The sequence below is a fragment of the Leopardus geoffroyi genome, chromosome A1 (genome assembly GCF_018350155.1).
Source record: "Leopardus geoffroyi isolate Oge1 chromosome A1, O.geoffroyi_Oge1_pat1.0, whole genome shotgun sequence".
NCBI classification, from domain to species: domain Eukaryota; kingdom Metazoa; phylum Chordata; class Mammalia; order Carnivora; family Felidae; genus Leopardus; species Leopardus geoffroyi.
The window spans coordinates 206,259,235-206,282,029 of NC_059326.1; the positions used below are offsets into that span (position 1 = coordinate 206,259,235).

Genomic DNA, 22,795 nt, shown 5'->3' on the forward strand with positions numbered 1-22,795 from the left:
GCAACGTCTTTATTTCCCTACAAGATGTTAAGAGTTTCAGGCTACTTCAGTACCTCTCTGACCTACCAATTCTCAGCCTATTCTTCAAGGTTGAGCAAATCACGGCACTGGGGATGAGCAGTAGTCTTCTCGCCCATTCACAACAAACACCCTTCAAATAACTGCTAAATTTTCAATTATCCCCTAGTGGGTGATTGGGCAATGATCTTAGGCAGTGCTTCTCAGACTATAGTGAGCTCAAGAATCACTAGGGGTGTTCATTAAAAATACAGATTTCTGCCCCTCATTATAATTGTCCTGGGAATGGACATTTTAAGTAAGGACACCAGAGGATTCCTGTTACTAGGCACTTATGGACACAATCTGGGAAATAGTGATGCTGACTTGGGAAGCTCTAGATGTTCTTAACTAGCAGCTTGCTGAGGCTCTTTATAATAAATACAATGCAAAATAATCTGTCTGTAAAAAGAATAATGCATTCAAAGATTTAGTTGGAAGCATTTGACTTAGGAGTCTGAAATAAACTTCACCAATAAAGGAAAAATAACTGAAAAGTAGCAGCAGATGAGAATGGTCATGTGCTCCTTTCCAAGGCTTCTTTCACATCCAGACCTATAGACAGCTAGTACCCCCTTACCTAACACTGGCCACATTAACATACAGTAGCCTGGACATACACTGAAAATCGTGGTCATATAGATTCAGGGTCAGGGGCATTGGGACCAGATTTAGGTCCATACTGGTAAAGCTGAAAGCATTATAGTCAAGGGATGTGGATAAAAAATGATTTGAAAACAAGAAGAGAAAATGGAATCAAAGAAAAAAAGCCTGAGTCTGGAGTGAGGCCAAGACCTAGACCATGTGAATGGTGGAGGGAGAAATGGGGAACAGGAAGGGAGGCAAAGAAGGCTTTGCTTTGCTGCTGTCAGTTGGACATTCCATTCAACTGCCCCTGGTGGGCATTCCGGCCCACTGAGCATGCCCAGTTTGTGTGACTGACTTTCACCAAGTAGAACAATCAACAAGATCACCATAAAGGCTTTACCAACACCAGGCCAGTAAAGTGACCACTGAAAACCATTCCCAAATTTGTGATCAATGGACCCAAGTTTAGGGAGAGGAACTCCTTTGGTCTACAAAAATGGTTTGAGTCCCAGTCTCTAATTTCTTCCTTCTCAGATACTCTGGTCTCCACCCAAGGGACAGTATTCGGTGAGATGCAGTCATTTTGTTGGTCAGCAGGAGCTCAGAAGCAAGAAAATGTCATAGTGGTAGAATACAGCATCATCCTCCTCAATAGCAGCCCATCGCTGGAAGCTTCCAGATCACTGTGCCAATCAAGTAGAGGAGGGAATGTCCTTTAGAGAACCTTATGTGAGCCTTATGTGAGAAACTTGCCAACTTTCTTGTTCAATTTTTTAGCCATACTATTTCTGATACTTAGGTGCTGTCTCTTAGAGAGCCTAAAACAGCCAAGACATGACTCAGGACATGGAAGAATCTGCAGGTGAGCATCACGGGATCCTGAGGAGCTAAGTGTTTTGTGTCTGTACAATCATATCTATATGTGGGGAGGGGGATAGTGTGGGTCATTAAGGAAGATCTGTACACCTTAAAGATGTTATGAAAGGGTACACCAAAGTAAGGTTATTTCTCTTTTACTCTCCTTTTATTCAAAAATAATAAAGCCACATTGATTGTAAAGGGCCATTGATAGACTAGGAGCCTGAGAGATAATCGTGCCCTACCTTTAAAAATATGTAGTCCACCTGAGAAGAAAGTGGCTACAGCACAAAGAAAGTCTTTTGTTTAACCTTAAATACTGGAAGAGTCCTTTGAAATATTTTCCCCTAATTTTCAAGGATGGTTGCCTATCTGCTTTGCCAAAACAGACTGTGCTAAAGGGCTCTGTGGCTTGATTTGGAGGCTCACCTCTAAGAGTTTCTGTCTTGCCAACTTACCATGTGGCCTGAAATTGCTTAATTCCTTGGACTCAATTTTTTTTCACTTTTCCAATGAGATTTATTCAAATATAAATATGCCTTGAAAGTGCAAGTCAAAATAATTTAGGTCATTATCAGAAAAGAGAAGTTTCAGGCACCTGAGTGGCTCAGGTGGTTAAGCGTCCAACTTCAGCACAGATCATGACCTCATGGTTCGTGAATTCGAGCGCCATGTTGGGCTTTGTGCTGACAGCTCAGAGCCTGGAGCCTGCTTTGGATTCTGTGTCTCCCAGTCTCTCTCTCTGCCCCCCCCCCCCACTCACACACTTGGCCTCTCTCTCTCTCTCTCTCTCTCAAAAATAAATAAACATTAAAAATCTTTTAAAAATAAAAATAAATAAATAAAAGTGAAGTTTCCATGAGCTTGGGACCAGAAAAGGAACCTAGCAGATTAGACAAAGGGAAAGAGAGGTAGGCGAGAGGTGGCCAAAGTATGGAAAACAACATGGGGGAGGTGCTGAGGGGGAAGTGAAAGTAAACCGTTATACCACACAATTGCCCTCTCACATTCAAGGGTGTAAGGGTTTAATCTCATGGCATCTGAGAGCTGAGCCTTAATAGAGAGAATGTATAGGGTGATACCTACATGACAGGTGAGATAATTAGCAATATAGCATCTTTTATCTTCCCCTTCCCCTTTAATTTAGATTTTGAAAAAAATACTAAGTATCCGCTATTAGCAAGAATGTCAAGTATATGAAATATGAATAAGACACAGCTCCTGCCATCAGAGTTGGCAGAGTTGGCAGTCAAGAAGAAGCACCCAGGGGCACCTGGGTGGCTCAGCTGGTTAAGTGGCAACTTCGGCTCAGGTCATGATTTTGTGGTTTGTGAGTTCCAGCCCCACTTTGGGCTCTGTGTGGATAACTCAGAGACTGAAGCCTGCTTCAGATTCTGTGTCTCCCTCTCTCTCTACCCTTCCCCCGCTCTCTCTCTCTCTCTCTCTCTCTCTTTCTCTCCCTGAAAAATGAATAAACATTAAAAAAAGAAGGGTGATAGGGGGCAAAGGAGAGAGAGAGGGAATGAGAGAGAAAAAGAAGGCAACAGAAAAAAATATTTCTATAACTATTGCATTGGAATTAATAGGAGAGCATTTCAGCAGAGACTTAATTCTTTTTCTGTTCATTTTAGATACTTTTGGAGATATTAACCTCACTCTAGGCATGCTGAACATGGAAGATAATATGAGTAAGGTAAGGAAAATAGAGAAAAGTCTCTTTTGCATTTATTTTCTCTAATCTAATTGCAACATTTCATATACCTCTTTCTTTCCCTTGACTTCCTCTTTTCTCTCTGGCTTCTTATGTGGCATTCAATCATTCAGAAAATACAGTTATAATGGAAATCATTATAATGTTTAAACAATGACATTAGTATTTGAGAAATCAGAGTATTCAATTATAGAAGCTAGCAAAAGAATGCCCCTTTCTATAACTTTATACAGGAAGATGTGGTAAGAGGGGGATGTCAGACTCACAATCATGTGCATGAGTCTCCTCCTGTATAAGCTGAAACTTCCTAGGAAAATCCCAAAAGATCTTCCCTACTCATCTGTGATGCTGTTTCACAATTAGAGATTTATTTCTCTGGGATGTGAAGGCTTTCTTGGCTTCAAAAACCTTTTATAAAGTAGTATCTACCTCCAAGGACACTTGTCTGGGAAGCAGCACACTAGATGCTTCCCAAACAATAGTGAATTGTATTATATTCACTCCTCACACCTTTATGAGGTAGGTATAGCTGTTTCCATTTCACAACTAAGAAGAGTGAGACCCAGAGCAGTTACATGACCAGAACAGCAGGACTACATCCAAACACAAGCCTGTCTGACTTAAAAAAAAAAAAAAAAAAAAAAAAAAAAAAAATTGCTCCTAATCATGATTCAATGTAGCCTTCCTGTGAAGGGCAGGGCCTACATATACCTTTATCCGTGGTTCTCAACCCTGAAGTGTATTGGAATCCCTTATTCGAGGGAGTTATTCCACACCTTCAACAGGGGCACAGTACCTCGAAGGCAATAGGCTTGAGGCTGTTGGGCATTTCAGAACACCAGTCTCATCTATCAAAGGCCGTGTAGCCACCTAAGGGACCTTTCACATAGTGCCTGGCCAAGCCCCATGATTTCCAAAGGTTAAGATCTGTCCAAAAGAATTCACGACTTTCTCTCTACAAGGCAGAACTAAAGCTAAGGGCATAGAAATCTCTCGTAGGATCTAGCTTCATAGCTTATCAGCCTCCTTGGGAATCACAGTGTGCTCCTTATTACCATAGTCACTCCCTAGTGGTAAGAGCAGTAGTTAGGGTAATGGGCATTTCCAGTCCCCTGAGGGCCCTACAACAGTGGTTTTCAAGACTTTGATATATTAGCTAGGGTGCCTCCACCTTCAGTTAGATGTCCTTGAAGTAATGTTGTCAGGTTAAGATAGTTTTCAGAAAGAACTTTGCTTTACATATAAGCCTTCACTCCTAAAGTTGCATATTATGTTCAGGAAGCCCCAATTAAGATATGTAAAATCCATTGTAAAGTAGGAATACATTGCTCAGTTTGATGGTGTTATTCACTTGGACTTAATCTGATTCCTTTAGTTTTGTAACTCAAATTTCTGTGTATGTCCACAGGAAGACATTTACAGTCATCTCACTGCCGTCATTCAGAATACCGACATCTTGGATGATGCAATTGTCCAACGGTTGATTTATTATGCTTCTAAGGACATGAGAGACACCAATGTAAGTTTTATTCTTGATGATGAATCAATGTCAGGGCCAGCAACAGGTCTTTAACTGACCCAGCTGCATCCACGTGGACATTTATAAGCTTCTTGTACGTTGCTGTCTGGACCTCAAATCACTTTCATTTGTTCATATATTATTACAATACCTATTATTTATCCCTTCACCGATAAGAAAACTGAGGCAAAGCTAAAAAAGACTTCAGAGATCATATTTACATGGTGATGTCCATGTTGATGCTTAGAGACATTTTTTTTTTCAAAGTAACACAGCTATTGACAGAACAAGTAACTAGAACTCAGTTTCCTTTTTCTTCCCATATGAATTATGATTTCTTCATGTGTCTACTTATCTACATACGCTAGGCATTATATCTGAAAAATTACTTCTAGAAATAATTTGAGTCTTAAGATGTTATTTTCTTCCAGAAAGGATTTTTACTTGTTATCTGTGAAGGGTACTAACAATCCATGATTAATTTCAGGACGTGAGATTTTGGAGCTGGGGGTTGGGGAGGCAGGGCACATCTGTGACTCCAAATTGGGCTACAGCTCATGGAGGGCCAATTGAACCTTTCATTTAAATGCAGGCTTTTGGGGTCTTAGACCAAAAGATGAGAAGTGGGATGACCAAGGTCTTCCCGTTTGTTAGTACTAAATTCTGCTTATTCTTCCCAAAATACTGCAAAGCAATCCCAACTATAGAATTTATCTCTCCGGATTGCCAATCTTTTCCAGATCTTAATTTAGTAATTCATTCTACCCTTTGTTGTGATGTTTTTATGAGTATATTTTTTAATATCTTGTCCGGCTCTTTTTATTTTCCTCAGCAGGAGTGTTCATCAAATTTACCTAGTTGAGCATTACCAAAAGCAGAAGTCCCTCCAAATATCTCCAGTATCAATGATAACTGGATCAGGACAATACTAAAACCTCAAACTCTAGACTCCTGGCCCCATTTCCCTTCCACCATTCCCTTCAGTCTTTCAACCGTAGTGATTCATCACTTAAACACAAAACATAAATCCTAGGTTCATAGTGCCTGGCTAATTAGCAAGAAAACATATATTGACCTCATATTTACAAGAACCTTATTAAAACATGGTTTTAAACATTCATTAAAATTACATCTGGAGGTGCCTGGGTGGCTCAGTTGGTTGAGCTTCTGACTCTTGACTTGGGCTCAGGTCATGATCCCAGGGACATATGGGATCAAGCCCTTCACTGGTCTCCACGCTGAGCATGGAGCCTGCTTAAGATACTCTCTCTCTTTCCTTCTGCCCCTTTTCCGTGCTCGTGCTCCTCTCTTAAAAAAAAAAAAATAAATAACCTCCATTTTGGCAGCTACTGACCCTTACTCTAGGGGCTTCCCCCCCCCCCCCCACTGCCCCCGCTGGGAGAGTAACAGCCTGTTCTCTCTATCCCAAAGCCAGGGGAACTCATAATATTAGCTAGAGTGTTACCTCTCTGCAAACTCACTCTGCTCTTTCTCTAGTTGTTATCGTTATTTTCCTTTTCTTGCTCAGATCCTCAGAGAAACCAGAATGCTGGCAGGTGAGGTTTTGGTGTCTCTTGCTGCACATGATTTCAACTCTGTGATGTATGAAGTCCAAAGTAACTTCAGGATACTGGAGCTACCAAATGAATTCATTGTGCTTGCTTTGGCTGAACTGGCAACAAGCTACGGTATGGAGGGAATAACCACCACATTTTCCTGGGAAACAACTACCCTGACTAATTGTCTAAAACCAAATGGGTGCAAACAACAGAAAGGAGAACATACCTCCCTTCTGCTGTGCTAAAGAATATCAATAGCAGGATTTAGGCAGCTGTTTCTGAGCGTAGATGAGTCTGCTGACTCACCATGAGTCCATGCTGCCCTGGATTTGGCTGGACTCCCTCCCACCCTCACCATCCCTTTCATCTGGCTTTGTTTTTGCAAAAGCCCTTTTTCTGCGAGGCGCGTTCCACAAGCCACCGGACATTTACATGAACTAAGGGTTTGTTATGATTTTTTTTCTACACCATTTTACTTGACAGATATTTATTTGTTTGCTTGTTTACTTATTTATTGAGAGCCTATTACCTGTGCTAGGCCCTGGGGATGCAGGAAATTTCTGGTGGGAGAGATGGACATTAATAAAATAATTATCCACATAAGCAACTGCTACCAAAAAACAGGTACAGGTGACTTTATAGCTAGCACCTTATTTTAAACCGACCACTCCTTGATCCTCTAACTACAGACAGGCATTATGGCAAGAGAGGGATAGAGGCAGATATCTTCCCGCTGCACCTCGTCTGTGCCCCCCATGCAGCCTTGAAATGCTGGCATGAAGAGTCACAGAACATCCCAGTGTGAGGAGTTAATGCTTTTCTCCTCTTGTGCCCCTCTTGGCAGTGTCCCAGAGTATTCCCTTCATGATGATGACCCTGCTCACCATGCAAACCATGCTCAGGCTGGCCGAAGAGGAAAGGATGAAGGGAGTTTTCTGTATTGGTGGGTATCCCTATGGTTCCCTCTTTGTGAAGACCACACTATAAATCGAGCACATGCTTTATTTTTCCTTTCACTCTTGTTCTGTTCTTTCTAACAATAATAGCTACCATTTATTGAGTGCCTACCCCATGGAGATTTCTCTCTCAATCCTCACTGCAATTATAATTCTATCTCTCTCCATCCTCAAAGCAAGGTAAGTACTATTACCCCATTTTACAGATGAGGAACTGAGGGTCATAGAAATTAAGGAATCTCCTTAAAGTGGTGACCATCAATGAGATGGAGAGGTAGCATTCATGTCTATGTGACCGCCCAGTCTATACTCTTTCCACTGCCCTAAAAGGCCTCCATTTCTAGCCTCCTTCTTTAGTTCCATCACTTTCCCCACAATGGTTCTAGGAGCTCACCAGCTCTTAGCAGCAGGCTAAATTTTGGCCTTTCCTTATAACACAATATTGTAGTAATGATAAGTAAGCAAACTAATCAAAAATACAAACAACCATAAAATTAAGGAAAATAGGTAAACAAACTGTGGGTCATAAGCTCCCGCTCCCCCCAAAACTAAAATACATCTACAGTAATCAAGAGTCTACAAAGAAGAACATGCCCTGGAATTCCTAGGAAAAACATTTCCAGCACAGTGAGGGGCTTCTTGGAGGAGTCTGGAGACCTGGACTCTTCTCTCTGATCATCCACTGAACCATCAGGTGACTCTGCCCTCTTTCAATCTCATTTTCACCCAAAACATGTCAAGTAAAGTGATTACTAAGATTCCTCTCACCTCTGACACCCCCAACACTACTATTTTGTAATATTTAAAAGCCCATGCTGTCAGGAATGTCATCTTTACCTATCAACCAAGTCTTTTCAGTTGTTTTGTCAATTTCTTCTTGTTTTGTCCTCAATGAAGGCAACATTTGTATCTGATACATACTGAGAATTTATTATGTGCCTGAGTACTGCCTTGGGTATTTTAAGATTATTGTTTCCTTTAACCTTACAACAACCTATTAGGTAAGTAACATTTTTCCTCCATTTCACAGATGAGAAAATTGAAACGTAGAAAGGTTAACTGTTTGCCTGCGGTCACAGCTAGTATGCGGCAGAGCCAGGATTTGAATTGTGACAGTCTGGCTCAATGACTTGAGCAATTACACTAGATTAGCCCACTTTTCAATTCCTTTAATTTCCTTACTTACTATCACAGCTAACATTGTGTTCTTGCAAATAAACTTTGGTGTCTGTAATAGCATTTCTACCTACAACATCAACAACCAACAGGGAAAAGGAAATAAAATTAGAAATCATCATGGCATTGAATAAGGGATTCTCTGTCTTTGTGTTATAAAGTTATCTAGAACCCTTTGGTCCTAAAGCAAATTTTACCTGACTGCCACTACAGAACAGGTATAAAGTTTTGTAGTAATCCATCCACTCATCTAGCTCTTCATTCAACCAATCAGCCAGTAAGCAGACATCGTGCTTGTTGTTTCAGATACCATCAATAGATAAGACATCCTTTCTCTCATGTTGTTTATAGGCCAGTGAAACACAAACATACATACACACACATACACACACACACACAAGATTATGACAAAGCATAGCAGGAGATTATCAGTTTGAAGAGAAAGTGAATTAGCCAGTTAATGGCCAGCTCTTAAGATACTCAGGATGTTTCCAGAGTATTCTTTGCATGTGAGGTATCGTTAAGGAGTAAACTATGAATTTTCTTTTTCATCTAATGAAACATGAGGGCTGAAGGAACAAAAACTATTATTTAATGCAGTTGATGTAAGTATGTATAGGTTGGTGGTGCAAATATTTTTGCAGGCCCGACATTTTTTTAATTTTATTGAAGGGAAACAGACACATGGAAAAATACAGAAATCAGAAGTGTACAGGTTGATGAGTTGTCACAAAATGAACTTACTCATTTGACCACCACTCAGGTTAAGAAGCAGGACATTACTAGTACCCCAGAAACTGCCTCATCTTTTCTCCCAATCATCACCATCTTCATTCTCTCCAAGGGTAACCACAACCCTGACAACCATAGATTAGTTTTGTCTATTTTTGAGATCCTACACGTTGTTGTGTGAAACTATAGTCCGTGTTCATTTCTCTATACTATTACGTGTCTGTACTACAATTTTTCCATCCTACCTGTTGGCAGATATTTAAACTGTTTCCTGTTTGAGGCTATTACTAAAAAAAAAAAAAAAAGTGAATATGAACATTCTTGTAGAAGTTTTTTAGTTCCTATATACTTGTGTAGCTAATGACTATATAATTAGGAGTGGAATTTCTGGGTCATGAAGAACACATATTCAACTTTGGTAGATCACGTAAAACAGCTTTCTAAAATGTTTGTATCAATTCATGCTCCCCACCCCCCCACCCCAGGCAGTATGTGAAAATACCAACTGCACCTTAGTCTTACCAACATTTGAAATTGTCTGAAATTTTAGCAATTCTGGATGGTCTGTTGCAATATCTCATTATGGTTTTAATTTGCATTTCACTAATGTGGCTGAACACTTTTTGTATGTTTATTTGGTACAGTCATAACATTTTACAGAAATTATTACACATTTGCTAATCATCAGTGCACTATTCTCAAATTATTTTATGGTCCCTCCCATCTTTAAATTTTTCTCAGTCTGTGGTTATTTTTAAAATGCAGCCCTTGAGAAGTTCAGCAAGGCCATTTACAAGTATGTCAACCACTGGAGAGACTTCCCCTATCCCAGATTGGACGCCAACCGACTATCTGACAAGATCTTCATGCTGTTCCGGTATATAATGGAGAAGTGGGCCCCCGTTACCTCACCCGTGCAAGTGAGTGGTGGCCTCAACGTGTCTCAGGCTAGCTCTCCGTCCATGCTGGTTGAGCTTGCTCCATTCTTTCTGACGTGATAATGAGTCTCAGTTATTTTGGAATGCTATGAGTTGTGATTTACCAGGTTTATCAAATATTTTGTTTTTCCTGTTTCAAATCACTGTTTATTCATTCCTGAACTAATATTTATTGAGTCCCCATGATATGCCAGACACTGTTCCAAATTCTGGGGATACAGCAGGGATTAAACAGACCAAAATCACCACTCTCATGGAACCGACATTCCAATGTATGGAAAGAACAATAAATAACTGAAAATGAGTAAAATATACAGAAAGTTAGTTATTTCATGCCTTATATAACCCATAACCCATATTTGGGATGAGCCATTGACTGAGAAAAACAACAGGCCACGGAAATTTCCTATGTCTATGAAGATGACCATGAAATAAAATAACATCTAAAGAATGTTCATGACTGCTTCAAAATATTGTAATGTCTTGCACAGAATAAGTAACAAAGTGCATTCACATATAATCACTTGCTTATCTTGCTTAATTGGTATAATTTTTAAATGTAGTATAAATTAAATCCTTTTTAGGTCCTTTATTGCTATATTATAAAAGATGCAACACATAGCCTTCTCCAGTTCAGTTTCTTTTCTACACTTTAAGCTACCAAAGCATTTATTTTTTTAACATGCTGGGGTAGTTAAATCATTAGCAAACATGGAACTTTTAAAATATCCTGTAGAAGTCTTCTCTTTAGGGCACCTGAAAATCAAAATTCAATACAAATTTGCCAAGCACTTTCCTAGCTTCCCACAGAAAGAGTTAGACAAGTGACTAGAAGGTACACAAAAATAATAAGGGAACACAGAGAGAGAAGCACTTAACTCCTGTGGTGAGTACTGGAAAGGCCATGACATTGAAACTGAGCTTGCAGCCTATAAAGACATTCACTGCAGGCAAGATGCATTCCCTAAAGAGGCAATAAAACCCACTGAAGCATAGGCTGAGATGAGATAACATGCACACTTGAGTGAGCCCAGTGGGAGAAAGAGAAGGGGAGAAGAGAAAGGGGAATATAAAGGGGCAGAAATAAATGAAACCAGATAGGTGGTCTTGGCCATACAATGAAGGGCCTTGAATGCTACACAGGAGCTTGGACTTTTTTTTAATAGGAAATGAGAGACCTTTGAAAGGGTTCTAAGCAAGGAATAATTTTCAAGAAGCAAAGGGAGATCTATGGAGTATTGTTCTAGTGCTCAAGCAAGAATAATCTTGAAAAGTGTCCATTGCTTGGAAATGTCCAATTCCTTAAAAGAATCGTCCAGCTGACACACAGTTGGGTGAAATAAATGGTTGTTATTATGAGCCACTAAGTTTTGAGATGCTTTGCTGTATGACAAAACTTAGCAGGCAGAAAAAAATTCATCATATAATATTAGGTAGAAAAAGCAGAATGTAGAACTATAAAGAATAACACTAATTTTTAAAAAAATTAAAATGTATGGAGAAAGTATAGAAAAGAAAATTTCAAATAAATAAAAATCATATTAAAATACACCAAACAGTGTATGGTCATGGGTACTATAGATACTATTAGCAATGTGAATACTGTGTTTTCTTCTTCATCAGAACTTTTGTGATTTCTAAACTTTTATAATCAACCTATTTACACTTATATTTTATACATGTTCATTTTTTGTGTCAATAGAAGCCAGATTATAATGGATTGAGGAATAAATGAGAAGTGAGAAGTGGAGATAGCAAATGTAGACCTCTCTTTCAGAGAGCTTTGCTTTTTTTGCTTGTTTGTTTCAAGTTTTTATTTAAATTCTAGTTAATTAACATATAGTGTAATATTGGTTTCAGGAGTAGAATTTACTGATTCAGCATTTCCACTTTTTTAAGGAAAGAAACAGAATCGGGGTCTAAGTAATACGGAGTCAAAGAATTTTTTTTAAACATGAGGGAAATTCGGGGCTCCTGGGTGGCTCAGTCGGTTGGGCGCCCGACTTCAGCTCAGGTCATGATCTCACAGTTCATGAGTTCAAGCCTCGTGTAGGGCTCTGTGCTGACAGCTCGGAGCCTGGAGCCTACTTCAGATTCTGTGTCTCCTTCTCTCTCTGCCCCTCCCCTGTTCATGCTCTGTCTCTGTCTGTCTCAAAAATAAATAAAAACATTTAAAAATTTTGAAAAAAATAAATGAGGGAAATTTTAAATCTGTTAGCATATTGAAAGAAAGTGACCATTTGAGAAAGGTTTAAGAAATCTTTTCTTTTTTTTTAATGGTTATATTTATTTTTGAGACAGAGAGAGACAGAGCATGAACAGGGGAGGGGCAGAGAGAAAGGGAGACATAGAATCCAAAGCAGGCTCCAGGCTCTGAGCTATCAGCACAGAGCCCCACGCGGGGCTCGAACTCGTCAACCGGGAGATCATGACCTGAGCCACCCAGGCACCCCAAGAACTCTTTTCTTAAGAAAGAAATAGGGAGACAGGGAAAATACTAAAATGAGTAATAGTATAGATATAGGTGTAGATATAGCTATAAATACAAATATAAATATAATTGCCTCGTGCAATGATCTTAACCTAACCATTTTTTGAAGGAATCTTTCTTGGTTGAAAACAGTGAGGAAAGTTTTTGGGGGTTGTCTAAAGCCCCTGATATTCTGAGAAATGTACAAAAAATATAGTGAAATATTAGAAATGGTATTTGTTTGCTGCCTCTGCAGACTTTGGCCATTGTTAAGGCACATGGCCCCACGGTGAGCCTGCTGCTTCATCGGGAAGACCTCTGTGAATATGCCCTGGACCAGGTACCCTGGCTCCTGAACCAGTATAAAGACAAAGAGATTGATTTCCACGTCACTCAGGTAAGAGCCACGCCCTAAAGGAACCGATTCAGAGTCTACTGGCAACCATCCTGAAAGACAGTAAATCTCAAGAGGTCCAAGGGAATTGAAATACTGGTTTGGGCAGCTGAACTTAACTATTTTTTGAGGAATAGGAGGTAGAGAAGAGGTTGGCATAGCTGGATGATGGAATCTCCAAAAAGAGATTAAGAATTTTCTTTTCAAGCTGCTGAGGCACGAATCACTAAAGAACACTGGTAACTGCAGGAAGGTGATGGATTTGTTTGCCTCACAAAACATAATTATTTGTCTTCCACATCCTGTGCTGCTGCTTCACAGGCAGCCTCCAACTAACGTTTGAGAGCTTTCATTCTAGAGTCTAAAACAAATATTGACTGCGGTGGTCCTTTATGATGCTGCCCTTCCAAAGGGCTTGAGAAAAACCATCTTTATCAATTTACTCCACCAGGTAAGAAAACCCTGCCGTCAGATCTGATTGTTTCACTTTCACTGGTTTTCTGTTGTTAACATCTCCCTCCTGGTTCTTCTTTCTCATTCAGGTGTGCAGAGTTTCAGAGCCTCCAGTAAAGGAAAATGAAATTGAAGCTTCAAGCTGTTTCCTCATTCTAGGTAGGACCCAGCATCCAGAGGGTTTTCAATAAAAATGTTTCCCAGTGATGATGACAACGATGATGAAGGGTGTGCAAACTATCACATTAGTTATTTCACACACACACACACACACACACACACAAAACATTCCTTCAAACTCACAGTATTCTGTGCCTCTCTCTATCCTACCCATTCCCAAGAGAAGTGCAACAGGTAGGGGAATCAATTACTCTGGTTTCTCCGGAAGTCCTTTACTTCTAGTTCTAAAACCAGAAAATTTCCAGACATACTTTGGGGATTAACCCCTTTCCAGATATATGGTTGGCAAATACTTTTCCCATCCCATATATTGCTTTTTCATTTTGTTAATTTATTTTTTTCTGCTGAGCAGAAGATTTTTGGCTTGGTATAGTTCTGCTTATTTATTTTTGCCTTTGTTGCTTTTGGTGTCAAATCCAAAAAGATCATTCTAAGATCATTGTCAAGGAGCTTACCACCTATGTTTTCTTCCAGGAGCTTTATGGTTTCAGGTCTTACATTCATGTCACTTTTTTTTTTTAATTTTTTTTGACATTTATTTATTTTTGAGACAGAGAGAGAGAGAGCATGAACAGGGGAGGGTCAGAGACAGAGGGAGACACAGAATCTGAAACAGGCTCCAGGCTCTGAGCTGTCAGCACAGAGCCCAACGCGGGGCTCGAACTCACGGACCGCGAGATCATGACCTGAGCCGAAGTCGGACGCTTAACCGACTGAGCCACCCAGGCGCCCCTCATGTCACTTTTTTTAATTTGATCTTTGTATATGGTATAAGGTAAGGATCCAGTTTCATTCTTTGACATGTGGCTGTCCAGTCTTTCCAACACAATTTATTGAAGAGTCTATCCTTTCCCTGATATACTTTTTGGCTCCTTTGTCAAAAATTAATTGACCACATATGCATGAATTTATTTCCAGGCAAACAAGGGTGAATTGGTAATCCTAGGGATACAAAATGCTTTTTTTTTTTTCTTGGTATTTGAGTTTATTTGAAACTGCATCAAACCCAAAGTCATGCTTTTTTCTCCCTGGTTATCTCTTAGTACCTATTCCTTCTCTCTCTCTCTCTCTCTCCCTTTCCTTCTTGCTTTCACATCACAATACTACTCGTTGCCTGGTTAGAATAACAGGAACGAGTGGTAGAGGGAGCACAAAGCTCTCAGAGTCAGTATACAAACTCTGTTCTAACATAGACCCTAAGAAGTAAGGACAAGAGCGATCCCATACCTCCCAGACATCCTCCCTCCCCCAAAAATGTCATTTCTATTACTTCACTACATACCTTTCTATTATATCCTAGGTCTTTCCTAATTGATCCCTCTGCTTTTATTCTTTCCTCTGTTCTATGCTCGATGTAATTAACTGTTTCACCTTATCTCTGATAATTGTGAACCTAAACTGCTCTACTCACATCAGGCCTTCTCTCTCTTCCCTGCTTCCTGCCTTACTCATGTAGCTCTCTAGTTCCACAACCGGTGAAGCATCACTCCAACCTTTGCCTCCATGTTCATAAGGCATTCTCCCCCTGTCTCCTCTCCTTTCCTCCTCTCATATTGAATTAGAGCCAACCCTAGTAACCTTATCTTAATTTGATTCCATTGTAAAAAACCTCATTTCCAAATAAAGTCATATTCACAGGCATGAACCGATGTGCACCTAAGTATATAAATCTCTCTTAGTGACCAAACTGCCTAATTCTGTGTTGCTAAAGATGCACCAATATCATAAAATCTAATTACCAACCAAAGAGTGACAATCTTCATGGAATCCCCCTTTTCCCATTTACAAGTATTTTACCTAAGGTGAAAATGAGTTCTGTGACCAGCATTTCTTCAACCTTCAGCCCATTCCAACCCTGCAGACCTGATGGAATTTTTTGATGAACAATTGAGAAATAATAATGAAACCTTTCGAACAGGAATCTTGACTTTGTTAAGATCGGCTATCAATGCTGAGGGTAAGCAAAGGGATGAAGTCACAGTGGTTTATTTTGTGCCAAGAAGAAAACTGAAGCCTATGCATTCTCTAACTCTATTCTATGTCTTTGGGGTGTTTATAGAGGATCACATTCAAGTGAAACTCTGTCTTCTCTGTCATCTACAATCTACTAATTTTAAACAGGCATTTTCAATCACCTCTCTTCTTTCATGATATTTAGAGATATACCTAGGGGAGAAGGACAAGTAGAATTAGAATTTAAAAGATCTAGTAAGCTGGTTAAGTGGCCCAATAAATAGAGAGTAGGTGGGAGGAATGCACAATATTCTAGAGATTAGTACATTTAGAAAAGAGCAGAATTAAATGAAATATCATATTTCATTAATGCCAAGAAGCACATACTTTCATGATATTGGAGTGCATCTCATAATTGATACCATCTTTAATTATAATCGGCCACTATAGGGGTTTTTTGGTACAATATAAAATAATGATGTCTCATAAAGTTGATGATATCTTGGATTCAATACAATATGAATTATATTACATTATAATATTTTTAAAAATTAAGTTAACCCTGGGATTTACTGAAGAATCAGCAGACAAGAAACATAGTCTCACAAAATTTAAAGCTAATCCATTGGGCATGATATATTGAGTCCACTTTGGAACCTAACATTTTAAACAAGATGAAACCAAATACAATAGGGAGCAAAGAGAGCAATTAACATCTTTTAAAAATTGGAAAAGAAGAGAGTAAGAGAAAACTGAATAACATGAAATGTTATGGACAAAAGACTTTGCAGTTATGTGCCATAAGTCTAATAGGTTTTCATCAGTCCTAGAACATACTGTACTCCTACTGAACCCAGTCTCTTAATTTCTCTCCCTGTCTTTCAGAGCCCAAATTGAGGGATTATATCACTTCAATTGAAAGAACAGTCAAAGTTGTCATGGGCGACCTCAGTATAAAAGTAAGAGAATTAATGGGGACTTTGATTTTTGATGATGTTTTAATGAATTAATGAAATGGTTTTGATTCTTTAAAAATCTACTTATGAGATTGCTTTATAAAGAGCTCAGTGATGAATTCTATTTTTAGTAGAATTCCATCTTTCCCTGAAAGATAAACTATACCAAGGTAAATTCCAAAGTACACTCAGTTCAAGGGCTTATTAGTATAAAAAAAGATTTTTGCCTAGAGCATCACAGAGCTATGCTCTTCAAATAGTTTTAAAATTGGTAATTATAAAAATAACATATCTTCCTCCAAAAAAATAATAACCCCTAAACCTGTTTTGTTTTTTTTTTTTATTTTAGCTTAGATACCCTATTTTCCAACTAGGAAGCACCTACACCAAGTCTTGAACATAGTAGATTGTGCAATATTTCCTGATTATTTGATTAAAGCATTCCATATCAGAAAAGATATATAACTTGTACTGAAACAAATATAAGAACTAGAAATTATTGTATTTTTTAAATTAAAACCATATTTTGTTTGGATCAAAGTCCTATACAGAAACCAATGAAAATAAGAAAATTCCCCTAAGAGGCTTTGGTCTACAATGATTATAACAAAAGCTATGCAGTAAATAACAAAAATTATGTTAAGCGAAATAAGTCAGTCAGAGAAAGACAAATGCCATATTATTTCACTCATATATAGAATTTTAGAAACAAAACAGATGAACATAAGGGAAAGAAGGAAACAGGCTGTTAACTATAGAGAACAAATTGAGGGCTGAAGTGGGGGTGGGTGGGGAAATGGGCTAAATGTGTGATGGGGATTAAGGAGGTCACTTGTTGAGATGAGCACTGGGTGTTACATGTAAGTGATGAATCACTAAATTTTATTCCTGAAACCAATATTACACTACATGTTAACTAACTAGAATTTAAATTAAAAATTGAGGAGCACCTGGGTGGCTCAGTCAATTAAGCATCTGACTTCCGCTCAGGTCATGATCTTGCAGTTCATGGGCTCAAGCCTTGTGCTGGGCTCTCTGCTGACAGCTCAGAGCCTGAAGCCTGCTTCATATTATGTGTCTCCCTCTCTCTCTGCCCCTCCCCTGCTTGCACTCTGTCTCTCTCTCTCAAAAATGAATAAACACTAAAAATAATTTTTAATTGAAACAACAAAAAAATAAATAATAAAAGATAGTTAATAAACAGTGGAGTGATTACATATAAAAAACCTTGTCCAGTAAGTGGCCAAGCCAATTGAAAAAGTACTAAAAGAGTTTAGGGTAGAATAAAAGAGGACAGAAACTTTAAGGAAGTCCAGCTCCAGGCAAAAATAGAAAATTTGTAACTTTTTTTTCTCACTTAGGTAGACTACTAGTACCTTTATGTTAATTGCTAATTGCTACCATGTGGCCTAACTCCTTATTCAAAATTATTCTTTTTTTCCAACTCTCCATTAAAACACCCATTCAGTAAAGAATTAGATCTGAGCTTTCATTCCTCAGGGCAGCAATCCAATAAGCAAAACTAATTATTTAAACATTGTAATACAGGTTCATAATCCCTTGTTCTAATCCCTGAGGCCAGATATATTTCAGAATTCACAACCTTCCTGATTTCAGAAAAACATTTCTGTGACAGGAGTCACAAACTCATTAATATCTCTGCAAGAAAACATATGCATATTCACACTACATTGAATAAGTAAAGACTATAGTTTTAAAACAGTTCAGTTGGGTTTTGCCACCAAATGAGTTAGTGCCAAACTCAAGAGACAGAATTCCAGTTTCCAGCGTTATTTGGGTTTTGAAATTGTAGGTAGAAGATTGTAGATCTGTAGTTCAACTTGCTATCTTTCATTGAGGATTTAAAAAAATTTTTTTTTCAATGTTTATTTATTTTTGGGACAGAGAGAGACAGAGCATGAACGGGGGAGGGGCAGAGAGAGAGGGAGACACAGAATCGGAAACATGCTCCAGGCTCTGAGCCATCAGCCCAGAGCCCGACGTGGGGCTCGAACTCACGGACCGCGAGATCGTGACCTGGCTGAAGTCGGACGCTTAACCGACTGTGCCACCCAGGCGCCCCTCATTGAGGATTTTAAAAGCAAGGCAGTGCTTTTTTAGCCCACAGTACCAAAATTTCATCATCTATAGTAATAGAGGATATGTTTTGGGAACTAGGGAGAAAGATTTTGGCTGTAGACAGCTTTCCCCAAATACTAAAAAAAAAGCAGAAAACAAAAAAGGGGTGCCTGGGTGGCTCAGCCAGCTAAGCATCCATCCCACTCTTGATCTCAGCTCAGGTCATGATCTCATGTTTCATGACATCAAGCCCCAAGTCAGGCTATGTGCTGACAGCACAGAGCCTGCTTGGGATTCTCTCTCTCCCTCTCTCTTTGCCTCTCCCCCACTCACACACTCATGCTCTCTTTCTTTCTCCCTGTCTCTCAAAATAAATAAATAAACACTTAAAAAAAGAAAGAGATGCTTTCCTGTAACCCCTTAAATCATAAACTATAGCTTACTTCCTCCTCCATCTATTTATAGTACCATCATTCAATTTATACTCCTTTTTGGAAAGGTTCCCACTAAATAATCCATGAAAGTTAAAGGACAGGAGAAACTAAATTTATATTCTGCCCAATGTAGAAGAATGCTGCAAATACATTTTTCTGATTCTAGGTAAGGAATTCCACTCTCCTCCTTATCCAAACCATGTGTGAAAAATGCTACATCGAAGCCAGGGAAGGATGGCCACTGATTGATTACATCTTCTCCCAGTTTGCCATGTCCAACAAGAATCTGGTATGATGAAGAGGGTGCGGCTTTGAAACCAGGACAGTTGACTCAACTGGTTTGTTTTTTTTTTAATGGCTGAGTTCAATTCAATGACTGATTTAGAAGTTATATTTCAATCATCACTTTCATTGAAAGATTTTTCAGCCTTTAGTGTTCTCCTCAGTTTTCTTTCACTGATACCACTTTCAACTTATGATAAACCCCAGGTAGGTGAAACTATGGTTTTCCCCAAGGAGGAGACAACCTTTCCTCAAAGGCTTGGGACAGGGGTAGAGAAAATGAATTACTTCCGAGAAAACAAGACACATCCACTCTTGCTGCACTGGGGTTGACTTCCTGAAGACCACGTGGGTAAGAGCTCTGTGATCTTAGTAGGACCACGACAGCTGAAATTACAGTCCACTCCACTAGGAAGAAGTGTCTTTGAAAATTTTGCCCCAGAGAAAATGGCAAAGGCCTGAGGGAGAGAGAGAACATCTGCAGTTCAAGGATGCTCACAATTTTTGCTTTTCTGCTTTATCCAGCAGTGTGTGTTCTAACCCATTCCTCCAAGGAACACTTTAAAACAGAAATTAGACACTGAAGACCAAGCTTGCTGGGTTCCTTGAGCCCCTTAATTTGAGTGACTACATCCTCCACCCCAGAGTCTGAGAACCCATCCAAGTAAGGTCAGAGGGGATCAGCAGGAGGGACTATTAACAAGTCACCTGTTTCATCTTTCTTGAAGGAAAAACCAATGAAACCTAATTCCCATGAGGATGAAAAGGGAGAGAAATCTGTTCGGGAACTAAGCCTTGAGGTCTTAAAAACCCTAGACCCACTGGTCATTGGCATGCCCCAGGTAAGGGGTCTTTTGTCACCACTGACAGTTACTTTGATCATCTTTCTGAAGCTCTGCCCATTTAGGAGTAAAAACAAGAATTTGTCCTTCATGTGTCATCAGCTTTTTGATGCTCTCATTAGAGGAAGTGCATTACCATGCTCAGTGCCCAAAACATGGTAGTTTCTCAAAAACAGGTGTTGAATTAATTCGTGATCTCTTATATCTGGATAGCCAATGAGAGTTTACAAGCACCTTAATATATTGTTTCTCTTCTTCCCCTAACATGTCTAGACATAACAGTAAGTGATGTGTGGAGATACTGATTCAGTGAATACTAACCTTTTCCCATTCATCTGAGAAGGTGTTGAAAGGACATATTCTCAGACTTCACCTGAGGGTTAAAAATAATCTGCACCTTAAGGGGAATAAGCCTCAGAAGCTGTATTTTCCCTAAGCAAAAATAACCTGAGAAAAGATTAACTGACTAGAAATGCATAGCACAGACAGGAGAAAATCAACAGACCAATTTAAATGGATCAGAGTTTCATCTAGGATGGCATTTTAAGATGAGGTTCTTGGATTATCTAAAATATTTCTTTAAAATGCAGATCTCCATACCCCAGACCTACTGAATCAACGTTCTGAGCAAGGGGCCCATGAATCTGCATGCAAATAAGTACCAATATTTCTGATGCATACTAAAGTTTGAAACATTTCAATCTAAAGATAAATGATGAAAAGAAGTCTCGGACCATACTCTTGTGGGCCTGAAATGCCAAATCCCTACCTTGTGTTGGATAGCCATTCAAAATTTGAAACAAAAGCTAAACATTTAAAATGATAACTTTAGGGGCACCTGGGTGGCTCAGTTGTTTGAGCATCTGACTTCAGCTCAGGTCATAATCTTGTAGTTCACACTGGGCTCTGTGCTGACAGCTCAGAGCCTGGAGCCTTTTTCAGATTCTGTGTCTTCCTGTCCCTCCACTACTCATGCTCTGTCTCCCTGTCTCTCTCTCTCAAAAGTAAATAAGCATTAACAATTTAAAAAAAATTGTTAAAAAAATTTTTTTTTTCTTAATGTATATTTATTTATTTTTGAGACAGAGACAGAGCATGAGTAGGGGAGGGTCAGAGAGAGAGGGAGACACAGAATCTGAAACAGGTTCCAGGCTCTGAGCTGTCCGCACAGAGCCCAATGCGGGGCTCGAACTCACAGACCACGAGATCATGACCTGAGCCGAAGTCAGACGCTTAACCGACTGAGCCACCCAGGCACCCCTACATTAAAAATTTTTTAAATGATAACTTTAAGAGATTAGTGTATTTACATAAGAATAGGTTAAGAGCAAAAAGAGGGAGCTTGAGATCAGCTCCAACTTAACAGGAATAGGAGCAGGGTCATGAGAGAAGGAAAGAGATATGGAGGGGCATGGAAGATCTTATAATGATAAAAGGACAGGGCTTGGTGATTAAGTCTGGGTGTCAAGACAAAAGGAAGAGTCCATGTTGACACCTAGGTTTCCATCAGGGCAAGGGAGTTTTCCAGAGAACATGAAACAGACTGACTATAGAAACAGGTGTTCCAGAATTTCAGAGCAAGAAGGTCAACACCTGGAGCACAAACAGTAGCAGCAGCCCATTCACTGTCTGTGCCCAATTATCCTCTCTCAGAGCAGTCCATTCCAGTCTTTGAGTTTGGGGACGTATACAACTTTTTTTGGGTTGTCACATTGATAAGAGGCTTTGTGGCACTTGGTGAGTGGAGCCCAGGGATGCTAGACTTCCTGCATTTTGTAGAACTCATCTTCACGATGAAGGATTGTCCTGCCCCAAATTCCAGCAGCAAACCCATGCAGAAATGCTGAGTAACACTCACTACAACTAGCACCTGAAAATGAATGTGCTGTGCAGAGATTTTATATAATGACTTCATTTTGATTTGGCCTGAAGAGCAAAAAAAAAAAAAAAAAAAAGCAAGTGAGAGAACCTACTCTAAATCAGAGGGCAACACAGAGTGAGGACCAAGGAGAAATCATGGAAAAGAACAAGCAATCCTTGTCTTGTGCCTTGTTTCCACAGGTGCTATGGCCAAGAATCCTGACTTTTGTAGTACCTGCAGAATACACAGGAACTTTGGACTACCTGTTTAATATCATCAGAAGCTTGATTATGGCAGAGGAAAGGAAGAAGAATAATGCCCAGGAGTCAACAGCACTTGTCATCTCTACAGGAGCTGGTGCGTACATTCAAAAACAAAGCAAAACACTTCTCTTATGAGATGTTCATTTCCAGAAAGGCTGCAGTACCTTGACCATACACCCAACTCCAATCTGAATTTTTCTAGCTGCCACAGCAATAATGAAAATCGCTTTCTCTTTCTAGTGAAACTTCCTTCACCACAACAGCTACTGGCCAGGCTTCTGGTGAGTGAGTTACAAATAACTAATGCTGGTTAAATTCAAGCCAATATACATCACTGAGTTCTTTTTATTTTAACATTTATTTATTTTTAAGAGACAGAGAGAGACAGAGTGTGGGGGTGGGGAGGGCAGAGAGAGAGGGAGACACAGAATCCAAAGCAGGCTCCAGGCTCTGAGCTGTCAGCACAGAGCCCGATGTGGGGCTTGAACCCACAAACCGTGAGATCATGACCTGAGCTGAAGTCAGACGCTTAAT

At 39.4% G+C, this 22,795-nt stretch overlaps 1 protein-coding gene across 6 annotated transcripts in view; it reads left to right on the plus strand.

Annotated features, from left to right (window-relative positions):
• The first annotated feature begins 981 nt into the window (after positions 1 to 981).
• MROH2B (maestro heat like repeat family member 2B) overlaps positions 982 to 22,795 on the plus strand; it is a 73,045-nt gene continuing 51,231 nt past the window's right edge. For 3 of the 6 annotated variants that reach the window (XR_006701799.1, XM_045439360.1, XM_045439379.1), the window contains exons 1-15: positions 983 to 1,507; positions 3,135 to 3,196; positions 4,623 to 4,733; positions 6,262 to 6,421; positions 7,137 to 7,235; positions 9,922 to 10,076; positions 12,821 to 12,961; positions 13,317 to 13,409; positions 13,501 to 13,570; positions 15,435 to 15,548; positions 16,430 to 16,503; positions 19,180 to 19,302; positions 20,024 to 20,137; positions 22,199 to 22,355; positions 22,502 to 22,542. Coding sequence is in view for 3 of the 6 variants with exons in the window: in XM_045439360.1 (XP_045295316.1) it covers positions 1,480 to 1,507; positions 3,135 to 3,196; positions 4,623 to 4,733; positions 6,262 to 6,421; positions 7,137 to 7,235; positions 9,922 to 10,076; positions 12,821 to 12,961; positions 13,317 to 13,409; positions 13,501 to 13,570; positions 15,435 to 15,548; positions 16,430 to 16,503; positions 19,180 to 19,302; positions 20,024 to 20,137; positions 22,199 to 22,355; positions 22,502 to 22,542 (1,542 nt within the window). In the remaining 3 variants the exon portion in view is untranslated. Of the gene's footprint in view, positions 1,508 to 3,134; positions 3,197 to 4,622; positions 4,734 to 6,261; positions 6,422 to 7,136; positions 7,236 to 9,921; positions 10,077 to 12,820; positions 12,962 to 13,316; positions 13,410 to 13,500; positions 13,571 to 15,434; positions 15,549 to 16,429; positions 16,504 to 19,179; positions 19,303 to 20,023; positions 20,138 to 22,198; positions 22,356 to 22,501; positions 22,543 to 22,795 lie in introns of all 6 variants that reach the window. The other 3 variants (XR_006701800.1, XR_006701798.1, XM_045439370.1) reach the window with 2 other exon arrangements.